Source organism: Ixodes scapularis, unplaced genomic scaffold (assembly GCF_016920785.2).
Source record: "Ixodes scapularis isolate PalLabHiFi unplaced genomic scaffold, ASM1692078v2 PGA_scaffold8__174_contigs__length_109621045, whole genome shotgun sequence".
NCBI lineage: Eukaryota > Metazoa > Arthropoda > Arachnida > Ixodida > Ixodidae > Ixodes > Ixodes scapularis.
Window position 1 is genome coordinate 49,315,063 of NW_024609883.1, and position 16,614 is coordinate 49,331,676.

Sequence of the window (16,614 nt, forward strand, 5' to 3'; positions counted from 1 at the left end):
TATGACTTTTTAATCGGATGACGGCAAGCTCCGAAACTTGGGCATCCGGTTCCGACCGGAAGAGAGATTTCTGACTTCGAACGCAACTAAAGTTGGAGACTCGGGTTCTATACCCGTTTTCACCTCAAGAACCACAGTAAAAAAAAGTCCGGCTTCTCGCGGAGCATTACTGATTTCCCCTTTTATGTAGAGAATTAAGATAGACGTAGGTTAATTGTAGATTAGATATATGTTGTCTTAGCAAGACGTTCACGTTCCAAACACCAAAAGCCTCGCATTTTCCTCAGATAACCGAGTCTCGTAAGAACTACTTCGCGCCGCGCATGAACAGTGCGCAAAACTTACTTTTTTCTTGACGTGAAAACGGGTATAGACATCTGTATGTACGAAAACAAAGGTAGGGGAGAATATTTCACAGATGTTGCTGGTGTGTCGTGCTTGCCCCGTTTGCGACGGTCATTTCGGTTCTGCTAATTTTGCAGCCGAAGCCGAGCCCGAGGAGACGGCCATGGAACACTGAGGTCGTCCGGCGGTCCCCTTTTCGCCGATATTTATCATCCTCGCCCTGTGCTCCCGAAAGTATAGAGCCTCGACAGTCAATCTTGCACATCTTTTAATGATCTATGAAAGTGTTCGAGGTCGTAAGAAAAAATAAATAAAGTTGAACGTTGAACGACACTTCTAAAGAAGCTCGGAATGCCTTTCTGTCGCTTGTCACGTCACGTGGATTCAAGTTTTTATTTCTACGCTGTCCCAAGTACTGGGCCTTCTGGCAGGAGTGTGAAATGGGTGGAATGTCTATGCGCGCAAGAATGTTGCTCACTTAAATGGCGCGCATTCACAGTTTAGAAAATATGTCTGAACTGGAGTGTGGTGACCAATAAAGCCACAAGGGTATGTTCTAATTCATAAAAAAATACTTTTTTGGGGAAGATCAGTTAGAGGTTTAAATTTGGTCGATATCCAAACTTGGTTCATTAAAAATGCCCACTATATCATACATGGCTTGCAAGCATACGCTAATGGCTATAGCTTCATAGGCTTGTCTCTTAATTTTGATTGCACCGTGATTTAAAGTCTACATACTATAAAAGGCATCACAGTCGCAAGGGCTAGGAATGTGCGAATATAGTTGCGAGCATACAAAATAAAGATTAATGTCTTTTAAAAGCAAAAGTTGCAAGACTACGGAGCAAGATGCCACACAGCAGTGCAAGCTTGAAAGACTTGGTGTAAGGCACGCGCAATCCTTGTCTAAACATTCGGACTGGCCAATAATACACTTCCTTGGATGTGCGGCCTAGCTTTTGGGAAAGCGCCATGTAACAAAACCCGCATGGCATCGAATGTGATTGTGAGATTCTGTCACAGCCTCTGCTTAAACACCGAGTCACCCCGGGCCAGGTGACTTAGCATTGTAGAAGGTGCAACCCAACCTGAAAGACCATGTACTAGGTGACTGCTTCGACGCGTCCGATGCTGCAGAGGGAAGCGAAACCTCCTAGCGATGTGTCGGCCGTTGCTCCCACGCTGCAAGATTCGTATCGTTTCTTTTTTTACATTCGCGAGATTCTGTTAGGATATGGGAGCGGGCTTCGTCTTTCATGTTGGAATGTCGTAAACGGGGGCAACACCGTGCTTGTCAAAATGCATGTGGGCGAAGGTGACGAGGACGCGCCGGCACTTCTTGCTCTTCTGCACTTCTGCTCTGCAACGGAAAGGGGAGAGAGAGCACGACACCCAGTTAGCAACTTTCGACGGAAAAAAAATGCCTATTGAACGATTCAGAACATACTAGATTTGGATCCAAGCACGAAAACACTATGGGCTGCGACGCGCGACTGTCCCACCTCGCACGGGAACGTGCCCGACTCGTGAACACATTCTTTAGCTCTGGCGATTGCAGCCTGTCGCACAATATGATGCTTCACTTCCTAACACATGCCGTAAGCGTCATCCACGTGCTGTACACCGGGACTCGTTCGCAATGCAAAGTTCCAATCGACGTGGCATTGCCAAGCGCAGTCGTACGGTCGAGTCGCACGGTACGAAAGCAGACGGCAACCGTCGAGCGGGGATCTACGAAATAAGAGCCAAGGTAGTTTTTGTTTTATTTGATTTAAAAAAAATTCTCCAGTTGTAGCTCTAAAATATGTTTGCTTCCTTGATTTGTTTGGCGCTTTCCGTCGTGCTCCGACTTGCGAGACGCCGACGTGTAACGAGGGTAAATAGTGCGAGGGGCCGGTTGGAGACATGGCCACGAAGACGGGACTGGCGCTAACTTGCAACTTCTGTTGCAATTACAACAGAGAGAAATGTAAATTTTCTTTGTAACTTTCTGTTAAATTTTGTTTAAGTTATTTCTTTACTTTTATTTAATGACATTTCTCGCTGCACTTTATTTATGGTCTATTATGGCTGCTTTGGCTTTGATGTATCCTGTTCCTTCCATTTCTTTTTGTTTTCGTCATGATTATAACTACTCTCACTTGTTTCTTTTTGTTCTTGTAATTGCACTAAAGTTACAGTTGCGAGTTAATAGTGCTGTAGCAACCGGCTGTTGGGACGAAGGAAGAAGAGGTGGACAAGGGAGACCGAGCTGAGAGGCCGAGCTCAGAACACCGGCAGCTCCTGACCGGACTGTACGTGTATATAATTTTGTAAATAAAAATAGGCAGGGAACTTCTTTCCCTGCAGTACCGTAAAATACCAGGGGAGCACTCGCCCCAATTTCACTGAAAACGGGGCGAATCTAGACATGGGCACTTGTCTAATCAGATCGAGCAGTTAAGACATAATTTGCAGAATTCCCAAGTTTGGGAAATGTTACTAGTGGGCGCTCGGTTGTATTCTACAATAGTAAGTTTTATTTAAAGTGCCCAAAAACAACTACAACCAACAGCGCAGTCAAGGCTATGGCGTGGGCGTAGCCAGCATTGAGCTAAATGTCATCACCATTGCCCCTTTTTGCTTGCTTTTACTTCTCCAGGCAAGCGTAACGGGGGCAACGGTGGTGACGTTTAGCTCAATGTTGGCTACACCCACGCTGTTGGTTGCGCCTCAATTCGACTGCTGGAGACGGCCGATTTCGGCAACATGGCAAGTGGCAAAATTTGTTGGACTGTTTAAGAAACATTTAGACAGAACTATGTCGTAATATTTAATGTGTGGTCTTCCTAGGTGATACTGGTGAGGACTGCATTTTTTTTTTTTCCAAAAACAAAAATTGAAGGGCTTTTACAAATCCCTGTAATCCAAAATTAGAGCGCAGCACCCGAGGAGGGGAGGGTATGCCCCTCCTCCTCCCCTATACACTCCCATCCTCTGCTCCTCCCTTCCTTTCGTCCTCCTCCCCCATACCCTCCCCTCCTCCCAGTGTCCCCACTAAATTTAGCTGGAAAATTGATGCCACGTGACCTCAACACCACTTCAGTTTCCCCACCAAATTTAGCGGGGAAAATAATGTCGCATGACTGTCACGTCACCCATGGACAAATTCAGTTTCTCCGCTAGATTTAGAAGGAAAATACTCTTTTCAAAAGACTGCGCCAACACCTGTCCGCCATTGCTTGCTCACATACTATGAGCATTTATTGGACACGAGGTTCTCCGTCAGCGTTTGGCATGAACTTGGATCCAATCACACTCTTCGTGAGCAAACAGTGGTGACCGCCAATGTTGCTTGACGGACTTTTTAAAATGGTCTATTGACGTCACGCGACCTCAACACCAATTCAATTTCCCGCTAAATTTAGCAGGGTAATCACACCGACGGTGATGCCACTAGACGCCAAAACGGGCGCCTAAGAGCTATTCTCTGAAATGAAGTGGAGTTGCTCTTTAATATTTTTAGTACGCTAAGGTGTTACCGAGGTTTATCGCGCTTGCGCTGGAGGTGGGATGACCAAAAGGCTTCCCCGCTGTATTTATCAATAAATTTTCTCTCTCTGTCTGTCTGCAACTATAGACACATCTGCTAGATGATTCCGGTCCTTCTCGCTACACGAAACTACCCCCGTCCACGCCGGAACTTACGTCGGTCCTATGCATATCTGAGACGATCTGAGACGCCCCCTAGCGCTTGTACACGAGCCTGAGGTTGTCCACCATGATCTTGCACATCTGCTCCAGGTTGTAGCTGGGTTTCCAGCCCCAGTCCCTCCGGGCGTTGCTGTCGTCAAACACCTGTGGCCACGAGTCGGCTGCGAGCAATGACAGACGCACGGGCTTGTTTGTTGGTTTGTTCACCTAGCATAGCGCACGGTGAAACCTATGCTCTCGCCAGATCCAACGACAAGATACGATTCTCCAATCAGAAACGCGCTCTGTGCGACTAGAACACGGAATACGAGACCTTACTTCAGCTGCGGCCGTTTCCCTAGCTCATGGGTTGTCAAACTGCTCCGACTGGCGTTGCATCCAGCGAAATCACGTCTACCTCATCTTGTTCGCTGCCGTGCACTCACCGTGAGCTGTGCTCGGCGACGGTCATTTATGGCGCAGCAACAGCTTAAGATCATTACCGCCGCCGAAGAGATTGGAAACAGAGCGGCAGGGCGGCTGTAGATCGCTCTGCGATCCCAAGGCTGGTGCACGCTTCGAGCTCGAAGAAGCGCTCGGAATGCTCTTTGAGGAGAGGAAAGGTCACGAGTGGGCAGTGTCGACGGAGGTATGGCAAGATTGCAACCTTTCCAGGCGAGATAATGCGGGCAAGTTTCAAAGTGTCGCATCAACGATCGACTCAACGGCACGGGCGACGACGCCGTCCGGGACTTTGAAGGCACCTCAGATGATAGCTGCAGCGACTACGGCAACGAGTGAATTGTATTCGAAATAAAGATACAGTTTCTAACAAGTTCCGGAAAGTGTTTTGCCTGGTTAATTGTGTGGGTAATACGCAGGAGTGAGCGGGCAACTGCCCCGTTCCTAGACCTCCCAAGCTTAACTTTGTTTGAATAAAATCATTGATATACACCCACCAAAAGTTTAGTTTTTGGTGACATACCAAAAATTGGGTCAACAAAATAGATCTGGGCAACGTTTCGACCGTAACTTCGTATCCCAGCAGACTCCTCCCCCCCGCTTGCCGAATGCCTACCGCATTATCTGCGGAGGTGGATGGCGCAAAAAAATTCAGCGCATGTCCCATCCACGCATTGATTAACAAAGAAAGATTTTTGGGTGTTCAGCGTCTCTTTGAGAAAGGCATCGCTCACCGATCTTCTGCCTGCCGTCCGGCCGGTAGACCACCTCCAGCTCGGGCACGAGCTTGCGGACCTCGCGGAAGAGCTCCTCGGGCGTGAAGTCCATGGCGGTGACGTTGTATGTGCGCAGCTTCAGTGCCTCCGACGGAGCCTCCATCATCTCTACCAAGGCCCGCAGGCAGTCCGTGATGTAGATCATGGGCAGCCGCGTGTCCGGCTCCAGGTAGCAGCTGAACTTGCCCTCCCGCAGCGCGTCGTGGAACACTTGCACCGCATAGTCTGCATCGAGAAAAGAATGCGAAGGTTGACACCTTGCAAGCCGGGTTCCTTTTTCCGCATGCCGAACGCAAGTTTGGTCTCGCTAACACGAGCATGCTCTATGAAGAATATTCATTCATAAAAGACGCACTATTTTATGGGCAGAAAGTTAACTGATATCTGCATGTCTCCAACCAATGAAATATTGCTCGTATTGTACTTTTCGAGATGGGTACTATGCTGTGGTACCTCGACCTTGCACTCTGAGGTCACTCCTTTGAGCGGGCTTGTGCGGCTTTTGTTTATTCAGAACTGTAACTTACTTGTTTTTACCGCTGTCGAACACTGAGTACATTAATAATGTCTACATCTCGGCGTTCACTACGGAGCGAGAGGTTAAACGGCGTAGAATGGCCACTCTGTAAGAACGAAGAAGCGTGCCGAAACAGAAGTCGCCTTAGCAAAAAAAGTTTGCTCTCAAGAAGTGACAAAACGAGATAGAACATTGTTTTCATCGCTTGCTCATACGTGCAACTACACACACAAAAAAAAAAGGAAATGATGGCCCAGTTGGGAAGTAAACCAAAACAAACTGTGGGAACATGCCCAGCCATATTCGGGGGTGGCACTCGAAGGGTTAAGCCAGCATTTCCCAGAATGTGGGTAACAGCCCCAAGGGGAGTCGTGACATACGCTTCTGGAGCGGCTTGAAAACTTAGAAATTGCAAACTTGGCTTTTCTGCGGTAGCGTCGATGACGCTACCACTGGAAAGACTCGGGAGTTTGGTTCTGATGAGCTAGAAGGGGAGGTGTGGCTGTCAAGCAGGTAACAGCAGTCCCACAATTTTCGAGTCTACAGAGCAGACATAGCCTGAATGCGAAAAACAGTGTTGCCATGCGCTGCAGGGCTGGAAGAGAAGATGCTAACAAAAATGGGCGGATTCAACATTCTATTACAATTTGTAGGGTTACTCTTCAACCGTAAACAGAAGCACGACACCTAATTTTTTTTTTTTTTTAATATTTCTTGCCTGCTTTATTTTATTGAGAACCAAATTTTGAAAGAATTAACTGGCCTTGGTCATTGTGGTGCTGCTGCTAGCCTCCATACGGTGCGATGGTGATAGATACGCACGAGGCATGAAGTGTGGGACCAATGTCGGCCGTTGGGAGAAGCGAGCAATCATCACACGTCCCCTTCTAGCCTACTTACTATAGGTATGTAGAAATAAATGAACTGCGCAAAGGACGAGGACAGAGGTAGAAACGAGTACGACACACGGAGCGCAGACTTCCAACTGTTTATTTGGCGCAGACACAACAGTATATGTAACAACAGCAATCAGTTTCCAGCGAAATAAGGTTTAGACATGACCATCCAAAAAAGAAAATTCCTTGTCTGATAGTGAAACAGATTGCATGCTTATGCAGTCGTGACCTTTCTTTTTAATGAAGTAGGCTTCTACGAGTTTTCTTTTCGTTGCCTCATTTGCTCTTGCGAGAACACGTGTCCTTTGCAAATCAGGATGACAACCGCATTTCAAACAATGTACAGGCAGATGTCCGCCTGTGTTTTTTTATCGACAGAAAGTGTTCATGTGCCCTCAGGTTGAAACAACGTCCAGTCTCGCCGATGTATACTCGCCCTCCAAATAAACAGTTGGAAGTCTGCGCCCCATGTGTCGTACTCGTTTCTACCTCTGTCCTGGTCCTTTGCGCAGTTTATTTATTTCTACAAATCATGAACCAACTAGCCCACCAAAAGGTGTTACTATAGGTAGTTTGGCAGCAATGACTGCTCGCTCTGGAAAAAGACAGACGATGCATCCGAACCTGTGGTCCCGCCCCCGGGCTCTGTGTCGTAGGAGATGACGCCCGGAAACCGAAGACAACGGAAGTCCAGCCCAAACTTGTGGTAGTAGTACTGAAAAATGTTTGTCCTGGTTGTTGTACGGGTGCTTCTACGACGAAAAGTTGATTTCCCTTAAAACAAACTTAATTATGCCTCGACACCACAAAAGCAATTCGGGTAGTGCAGTACGACTGTTGATTGAGGTCTCAAAGCATCATGCACATTAACACAACATTGAACTCCCTACCAAAAAGACTGAGTGTGCAGGCAAGCTGGTGATGGATAGTTAATTGTATTGTATAAAACCCAAATTGGTGGTGAGGAAAACAATTTGAAAAAAAAAAGCAGCAACCCCAAACTGGCACGAAGGGGTCAATCATTGCTCCCTTTAGATCGGGCAAAAAACTAGCGACACCGGGCCTTTTCATGAATGGGTGTGGGTCATATGCCATGGAACATGGGACTTGTTTCTGACATTCTGAATAGCTGATTAGCTCTGCTCTTAGCCGCTATGCCAGAAAGCAGACATGTGGGCTTCGGGTAGGAAGGAATTGTGTTGCACGTATGTTCAGACAACAGAAGTTAGTCAGCCCCAATGGGCGTCTGATGTTTCCGCTGTAGGTGAGAAATTTAGCCAGTGCAGTACCACAGTTAGCCTGGGGTCTTTAACGTGCATCATGCAGTAGTGACTGAACAAACAGACGTTGGTACTGTGCTCATCCAGATCGAAAGGGCCAGGGTTGGGTACTGAACTCCAGATCCCTGGGTCCTGCAGTACGAGCTTTCGCTTCACGTGCTCCGAGCTAAAGTGCATGCCCAACCACCAATTGCCCCACCTTGAGTTTAAGCTATGACAGTCATATGTTGTTGATAATGTTGTGCGAATATTCAAATTTTCGAATAGTAGTTTCGAACACTACGCAGTTCGATATCCGCTTCGAGGTGAACTGCGATATTCATACTTTTCGAAGTGTTGGTCGCGGCGGGTTAGCCCCATTGAGTGCGCTTCTCACCCAGCACTTGTGCACTGCAGGGAAGCAATACCTGAGGAGCTCGCGGGCTTAGCGGGTATTGCTTCCCCGCAGTGCACAGGTGCTTGGTGAGAAGTGCGCTCAACGGGGCTAACCTGCTGCAATTATGCAAGATCATATGTTAGGAGCAATGTCTTAACAACCCGTTCTCATAATTTGTGCTTCGTCTCCGGAGATGTTTACCACACAGCACAACCAGACCATTCTCCGGGAGATGTTTATCTCAACTGTCAGACAGTGAACAAGAAATGTGATACTCCCAGCCAGGGGGCCAACAGCCCCAAGCAAAGGCTGCTGGCCCCTGCTGCCTGAAGCATGGACCAGGGGAATTCGAGAAAGTTGGCGTGGATGAACGAGAATGGAGAGTGCCAGAGGAAGCCGCTAGAATAATCTCTTTTCTTTGTGAAACCAGTTGTTGATTCATAAAATAAATAGTCATATATAAGTAGGGTTCCGTGTTTTCGGTTTCTATTTTTCCGAAATTCGGCGTACTTTTTTCGGTGTTTATTTGAAAAACGAATTTTCGGTTTTTTTCGGCGTATATTTATGCCCACAAAAGTTTATCGGCTTTTTTCGGTGAATATAAAATAAACACCAACCGACACTGGATCAGATGATCCTTCTAGCTCTGATATTTGTGATCACTCAAAGAATAACGGCACCGATACACTGAAAAATAAATGGACACTTTATTTGGCAAATGTGTGCAACTGTAAAAGAAACAAGAAAAAAAAAAACAAAAAAAACTCAGAAGTACAAACAAGTCAGATACAAAGCCTATGCTAAAAAAAAAACATGGGACTTCACCTTCTGTGCATCAGGATTATGTGATCTTATTATAGTGCACACACGTGTACCTTAGCTTTTCCAGGTTCTCCTCGTTGATCCGGACTCTTGTTTCCTGTTAATATGAACCTGAGCTTTGAGAATGCCCACTCAACGCTAATACTGGCCACTGGCAGGCTGATGAGATGAAGCACTGCCTGAGCCCAAATCGCCCAGTCAACCAATTGTGACTGCCAAAAGAGACATGCTGCGACGTTTTGAAGCGCAACACAATATGCAGAGCTTCCACGAAGTCAGTCTTCCTTACAACGAGTTCGAAAACACGCTCATGGCGAAGTCATTACGCATTTCAGGCTTCACGTTCCGATCGATGATGCGCACATTAAACCAAAACGTTGTGATGGCATAAGTGTATCCTATACATTCGGACACGTCTCGATAGACACTGTCGTTCCACTTTTTTTGCCACGGCTCTGCGGTACGACTGGAAGGTCAAAGTGACCTTTTCCGGTTAAAACTGAATTTTAGAAAATGAATTCAATGTACTTTTATTGGTTTAAACCGAAAATTACGAACCTAAAAACTGACCTTTTTCGGTTAAAACCGAATTTCCAAAAATGGATTCGGCGTACTTTTATCGGTTTAAACCGAAAACTCCGAACCCTATATATATAAGTGAACCTTGCTGTTTTCGTCTGTGACTGGTCTGCTCACCAAGTCTTCAAAAGTGGCCCCTCGATTTGCGCCCAATGACGTCATTAACGCGTCGTGCCGTTGCCTGCCGCAATCCTGTCGACAGGCGCAGCAGCGGGCAAAAACGCCCGTTCCACCGTTGGTCGCTTTCCAGCCCAACAGTGCACGGAAGCTTTGGCAGCCAGGAGTTGGGACGCCGCGACGACGTTGACACCAGCGTCCGCTCACACTTTTTGCCGAAACGTCTACGACAGACTGCTAGGATTGCGACATTCAACAACGTGACGCTAAACGGACCAGTTCGGGATGCGTTGCAGGCACTGTGGTACAACGCTCGTATGCAAATCGAGCAACTTTCGATTAAGACATGGAGACGATACGGAACCGGCGTTACCTCCCCCAAGAGCTCGGCGTGGACCTTGGACACTCCGTAGATGGTCCGGGGACGCTGTACGCACAGGTCGGGGGTCGGGTGGCGCGGCGAGTCCGGCCCGAAGGCCCCGATGGTGCTGGGCACGAAGAGGCGCAGCCGGTACTGCTTGCTCAGCTCCATGACGTTGTGGACCCCCTCCACGTTGACGCGCATGGCAAGCGGCACATTGCGCTCGCCGATGGCCGACAGGAGAGCGCTGAAGTGGATGAGCCAGTCCACCCGCTCGTTCACCACGATCTCCTGGAGGTTCTTGAAGTCCAGGATGTCCGCGTAGATGAAGGGACCTGCCAGGGATCGCGTCGACTTTGACGAGCAAACCCTTTGCAAGAGACTTGTGGCCTATGCTGGATAGGTTTGGATATGTCGATCCTGTGGAACCCCCGGCTACCGCAAAAACGAAGGACGAGGCCATCGACTTATATTGCTATGCCCCCTATCCACTTTGAGCAGACATCTTTTTCTCGCTTGTGCAAAATGTGTATGTGCATGTAGGGCTTGGGTTTCATGAAGAAATGTCCCAGGTATGTGTAATGGAAGCGTGTGACAGAATTTGGCGATAAAAGTCCTCGCTAAACTTAGCAAGGAAATCGAATTGGTGTGCACAATTTTACACCAATTCAGGTTTCCCCGTTGAATTTTGAGGGAAACGCACCCTCCCCAGATTTAGCGGAGGTTGGTCGCGTGGCAATGTGGTCGCGTGATGCCTATCGCATGACCGGGTGACCCCCAGTGAGACTGCCTTCGCAACTGTCGTACACATTGTATGTATGACAGCCACAATACGCGCGGTGCTCGCCATACACATTGCGGGTACAACATTCTCAGGAAAACCCTCGTAAATAAACGCCCCACAGAGTTTAGGATATCCTGCACATTTTTGTGTCTTTCGACTTAATCCCTAGAATTAAGACGCATGGATTCTTTTTCTAACAGAATTTTCGGACGAGTATTTTTTCAGATTGCAAACGTACAGCATACGAGAACTAGCAGGGACACGCGAAACTGAAACTTCTGCCGAGAGTTGGGCCTCCGTTGGCTCTGAAGTCGACGACTACAAGAGACAAACGTGCCACTCGCGTTTTCTGCTGCTGCATACCGGTCGGCTTAATTCCACAACGAGTTTGCTGACTGCTTCGATCAATTCGTAGGTCAAGGGATCATTTGTACGGATTACAACATGGCCAGTATTGCTAGTACATTCAGATTCATAAAATCAAATATCGACGTTCACCTCGCGATGTACGTACGTGGCGTCTGCGGGGGGTCAAGCGGACAAAGCCGCAACCAACTCACCCTCGTTGAACACCTCCTTGGGTGGCCGCACGATGTCAGACATGATGACGTTGTCCTTGCCATACTTTTGCCTGCGGACACGAGTTTGTTCGTTTGCTGCAGTCTCCAGGCAACAACGAAAGGCAAGGCGAGCTGCCAGCTGTCGCTGACCAGGAGTGCGACAGAGACTCCAACTCACCTAAGTAACCGAGCTAGGCCCTTTCCGAGTTGGCCCAGACTTCCTGCGAAAGGGAAACGATGCAATGGGCATAAACCTCTTGCTTCATAAAAGAAAGAAGATGGAACTGCACACGGCATGACAACGCTTTGCTTACAAACGTGAGCCATGCTTCACGATGATATAGACTCCGAGCTTCCGTGCACAGTGAACGTTAATGTACCAAGCTCGCTTGGATAAGAGTGCTCCACTTTTTACCCTCGCAATCAATACACTACTTCACTAGGGTTCCGTGTTACCGACTTCCTGCTGTACAAATAGCACGCACGCTAGTATTTGGTATAAAACACAACATACGCATCACACTGTTTTTGAGGATTATTTTGGTTAGTATTTGGGGGCGTTTTTTCGTAGTTTATTTTCCACAGATTTAGTGGTTTTTGGTTCAGTGTTAATTGTTTGCACCGGACAAAGAGACATACATTTACTGGGGCTTTTGTTGAAGCAAACAGGACACTGGTACAAAAACACGGAACCGTAGTCTTAAGTAATACCGACCTGTGATGAGTACCCGTGGTGTGTCTCCTTCCGTCGACCCCTGGGAAGTACTGCGGACGGCAGTGTAGCGGCTCGCGACGGCTACGGATGACCGTAACGTCCGCCGCAGCGTGGAGCTTGTGGCAGTTAGCATGACCTGCGTAAGAGGCACAAAAAATACTGTCATAAACCTGGCGCCAATCTGTAAGCCAGCTTGTTGGAGAACTTAACGCTTTAATTTCGCGAAACTCTTTACCTTAGATCTGTAAAGCAGTTATTTCTCCCTGGTAAGCAGTAGCTAGGCAGTAAATGTATCAATAGTAGTACCAGTTATGTATGATCTGTGCCCAAAGAATTAAAAATGCTGTCGCATGCATGGCACCACTTTGCAAACCCTCTTATTGAAGAAGTTATCCAGTCAACCTTTGCAAAACTTGTTGTCCCTTTGCGGTCATCAGTTGGGCCCGGGCCGACATCGCCGGACCGCCGTTCCGGTCAGGTGTCGGCAAGTGCCCGACAATTCTTTGGGCGTGGCTTAAAATACCGCTTTTCGTGCTTGTGGCGCCGTCTCTTGCACAGCTACGTTTCAGCGTTTGTACCATACTATGGTAGCACCACCACTGAGTCTCTGCCGCCCGTATCTGCCATTTACATGCCGCATCGTCCTCAATCTCCGGAAGAAGAGATCAAGCAAGCCTCAGGAGGAAGTGGTTACCACACGTACACCGACAGATTTTATACCTCACTGCGGAGGAGTTGCTCTCCCAAGATGTGGTATTGACCGGGACGGTTATGAGGAGAAGAAAGCGGATGCTGCAACTAAAAAAGAAAATGAAGAAAGGAGATATGGCAGCCTTCTGAGATGGAAACTCCTACATGGCACTGGCCTGGCAGAACAAATGCCAAGTGACTATTGCTGAGCTCAGCTCATAATCCCACAATGAAGACAGTGACAAGGACCCAGGCATGAGGCCAGACTGCCACGCTAGAGAAACCTCTTGTGATATGTGACTACGCCAAGGACATGGGCGCCATCGACAGGGCTGACCATTACGTTGCCAGCAACAGTTTCACAAGGAAGTCGCTAAAATGGTGGAGGAACTTTTTGTGGATTATGGAGGTGGCTATCAAAAACAGCCAAATGCTGATGAAGATGCAGCAGGCTGCACAAGGAGAAAAGATGCAGCGCTACTTCCGCTACCGTCGAAACCTAATTGAGCAGCTAGTGGGAGACCAGCGAGTCCAACCAAAGAATATAGGTCCAGCCACCCAGTGGGACATAGGAGAAAGACTAGATGGCAAGCAACACTTCCTGTACAGACTTGATGGACGTAACAGCAAGGATTGCACCGTCTGCAGTGACCATAAGACGGAAGGCGGCTAGAGGGAGACAGTGTTCATCTGCAAGACATGCAGTAAGAACCCCGGTCTTCACCCTGGAGAATGTTTCGAGAAATATCACACTTCTAAGAACTTTCAATAGAGAATGCGAGAAGGAAGATAACCTCCTAAAATAAATCCTTCATGTTATCTTTGTATGCTATAGCTGTTTCCTTTACCGTTTAGTGATATGCGGAAAATAGTCTCAGACTGGAAGAGCTGCCAAATCGATAAGTATTGCTGACTGCAAAGTGTTAAATCTGTAAAATACTGTAAAACCCTTTATTTTCGTGATCCCTATTTTTCGTGAATCAAATTCCAGATGCCCTGCATTGAAACTCTTAAAAACCTAAATTTTCTCGCGCCCTTATATTTTGCGTAATTTTCAATTCGCGAAAATTAAGGGCCCGTTTAGACACTTGCGACTTCTTAAAAGTGAGTGCCTTGGAACCTCTTAATATCTCTTACAACAAGAGGATACACTGGCACCATCTATTGGGTAGCAGTGGAAACTTGGTGGTCCCACATATTTTCTATTTCTCTCGCGCATTATCCTTTCTTTCTTGGCTCGAAAAACTTTTGTCGACGTTATAAACGAGCCTTTCTCATAGGTATTACACACATTTGACCTCGGAAATCCCGCAAAACCTTTGCTCTTGTGAAATGCAGTTCGAGGGTCACCGCATAGATGGCGCCAGCATGCCAGTGTGTTCTCTCGTCCCAAGAAATTTTAAGAGGTTTCAACAGGTCTTGTCTCTCTCGGTAGTACTCGGTTGCAAGGGTGTAAACGGGCCTTAAGGGTTTTACAGTAGCAATTTGTTTCTAGCAAGCATTAGCTAGGCAGTAAAAATGTCACAGTAGTAATAGTTATGTGGTGGCAGTTTAGGGTTGTCACAAACGACGGGGCATGCCGAGCCAGAAAAAGGTGTATTTTTGGTGTATTTGTTGCCTATGTGTACGCCAGCATCTAATGAGTAACAATCCCAAACCTTACGTTAATTAATGAGTGTACTGATTCAAAAATTACAATAATTCCTATGTTTATGCATTGAGATTGCTTCACTTCTCTGCCAAAGACTATGGCCATATGCTTTTAAAGATGTCTACGATGCTTAAAGAATGAGAAATGAACAACAACGCGCCGCAATATTACTCTAGTACCGCTCGCTTCACCGCAATGCACGAAGGGGAAAACAAAACCATTTCATTATACACGCGTGAACACCGCTACGTATTACCATTACCGCACCCCAATCACCGCCATATTGCAATATCAATCAGGTACCACTCATGTTCCGCATCAACACGGCTCAACTGCAATAACAAACCGTGAGAAAAAAAAGAAAAAAATTCAGCCTGCGTGGCATTTTTTACCGCAGTACGCCGGAGTCCTGCGACAAAGCCAACCTCCCGAAGCACCGACACGTGCACGCATCGCGCATTTCACTCAAAAAAGACTAATCAGGTGGAAAGGACGGAGTTTTCGGAAAACACGCGCCAAGAAAAACTATAAATCACCTTTTCTTTTTGTTCCTCTAAGCGGTTTTTCAAGGACGATCCGCAGCGCAGAGGTGTCGACAGATGGTACGACGACGACGGCGAACACAACACAGCTCGCGGCCGTCTCCAAGAGCAAGTGCATTCGGCGTAGGCAGACAGCCGCCGTAGACAAAAGCTGCGTAACTGACGTCACATGTGCCGTCAGCGACCCCCAACGCGTAGCTAGCGCAGCTGTGCCAACGGGCCAACGGTAGACGCGTAGCACCAGCACGTGTTCTCCGTAGTAGCAGACGACGCCATGGCTCCGACGTCGTCTGCGTCGAATAACGTTTCGGGGGAAAAAATAATATAAAAGTAGAAATCTAACTTTTGGATGAGCAGATTTCCTGCCGCTGCAACAGGTTGCTGTGTGTTTGCCCGTCCACGCAAAGCGCGCAGCGGAAATGCGCTGTTCGGCCAGGCTCGAAGATCAATTTTGTTTTTTGAGTGTTCCTTTTTAGGACGCGAGCAATCGATCGATCTTTGTTTCGTTTTGTTTTTAGTGTCTGCGGCCGCGCTCGGTATTTGAAGTTGGATAGGCGCGACGCTGGATTATGTAATCAAAGCTGCGATCTTATAGTGGGATGGCTCCTTTAGTATTTGACGTCCGGCGAACTAGAATCTGAAATACACATTTGAAAGAAAAAAAAAGAGAAAAAACTTTTTGCGGGAAATATGTACGCAAAATTTATCAATAGAAGTGGACCTCAGAAAGGAGGCTACACTGCATCTACCAAAAATACAAAAAAAAAGGAAACAAAACGAGAAAAATGCGAAATCGACTTGATCAAACCTCTAAAAAACCGTCCCTCCCAACGAATATCCCACCGCCATACCGACATTCAAAGCCACGACCGGCTGTGATTCAGCGCACATTGTCGGAACCACGTCCGTTCAACATCCGACAGTGAAACAAACAAACAAAAATCATACCGAAGATCAATTCTCGTCTAAAGAAACGACCCTGCTTTTCTGCCAGCGGCGCACCGTTTCTGCGTTTACCGTACACCACCGCCGATAGATTTAGCTCGAAAACTCTCTCAGCAAACGGTCTCACATACCTGAGCCTTGCGGTGAAGCCAACACCACCACTCTAACGTTGCAGCAGAAGGGAGCAAACTTGCGACGACTGTGGCCTTGAAGTGCATGTACGGACCGTCGGAAGGGAGGGGAGTAGCCGGTTATGACGAGTTGGTTGTCTTTTTTTTTACTTCCTTAGTCGTACCCCCGCAGAGGCTACTACAAAGGTACGTACTACAAAGGGAACATAATGACAGGTAAATTGCAGGATTCGGCACGCTTCCAAGGCCGTCAAACCCGCTCGGAAAAGAGAGCGTCGCGTGTAGTTCGTGCAAAGACCTCCCCAACCACAGCTGGTCGTTGGTCGAGTTAGATCTTGTGACCTGTTTTTCTTCCGAAACGTGTAGTTGGTCGCCAGACGAATATTTGCG

The 16,614-nt window shown here is 47.4% G+C and overlaps 2 protein-coding genes across 2 annotated transcripts in view; one reads left to right on the forward strand and one right to left on the reverse strand.

Annotated features, from left to right (window-relative positions):
* Positions 1 to 697, forward strand: part of LOC115329990 (DNA primase large subunit) — a 35,538-nt gene extending 34,841 nt beyond the window's left edge. The window contains exon 12 of the mRNA XM_029991703.4: positions 483 to 697. Within this exon, the coding sequence (XP_029847563.2) occupies positions 483 to 520 (38 nt within the window). The 3' untranslated portion in view covers positions 521 to 697. The remainder of the gene's footprint in view (positions 1 to 482) is intronic.
* An 80-nt stretch (positions 698 to 777) lies between these two features.
* LOC115329989 (L-threonine 3-dehydrogenase, mitochondrial) lies at positions 778 to 15,249 on the reverse strand. Its single transcript, XM_040209602.3, has 9 exons — positions 15,143 to 15,249; positions 12,266 to 12,401; positions 11,729 to 11,771; positions 11,551 to 11,621; positions 10,219 to 10,541; positions 7,296 to 7,386; positions 5,217 to 5,483; positions 4,036 to 4,202; positions 778 to 1,708 (listed from the first exon to the last, which is right to left on the reverse strand). The coding sequence occupies exons 2-8, from the start codon at positions 12,396 to 12,398 to the stop codon at positions 4,075 to 4,077; spliced, it is 1,056 nt and encodes a 351-aa protein (XP_040065536.1). The 5' UTR covers positions 12,399 to 12,401; positions 15,143 to 15,249; the 3' UTR covers positions 778 to 1,708; positions 4,036 to 4,074.
* Between the last annotated feature and the right edge of the window lie 1,365 nt (positions 15,250 to 16,614).

Excerpts from the sequence above, each read along its gene's own strand:
- LOC115329989 (XM_040209602.3), bottom strand. The coding sequence starts at position 12,398 with ATGCTAACTGCCACAAGCTCCACGCTGCGGCGGACGTTACGGTCATCC. Across the intron at positions 10,542-11,550 it reads CAAGGAGGTGTTCAACGAGG|GTCCCTTCATCTACGCGGAC; the intron begins GTGAGTTGGTTG and ends GATCCCTGGCAG. Across the intron at positions 7,387-10,218 it reads ACGCCGAGCTCTTGGGGGAG|TACTACTACCACAAGTTTGG; the intron begins GTAACGCCGGTT and ends AACATTTTTCAG.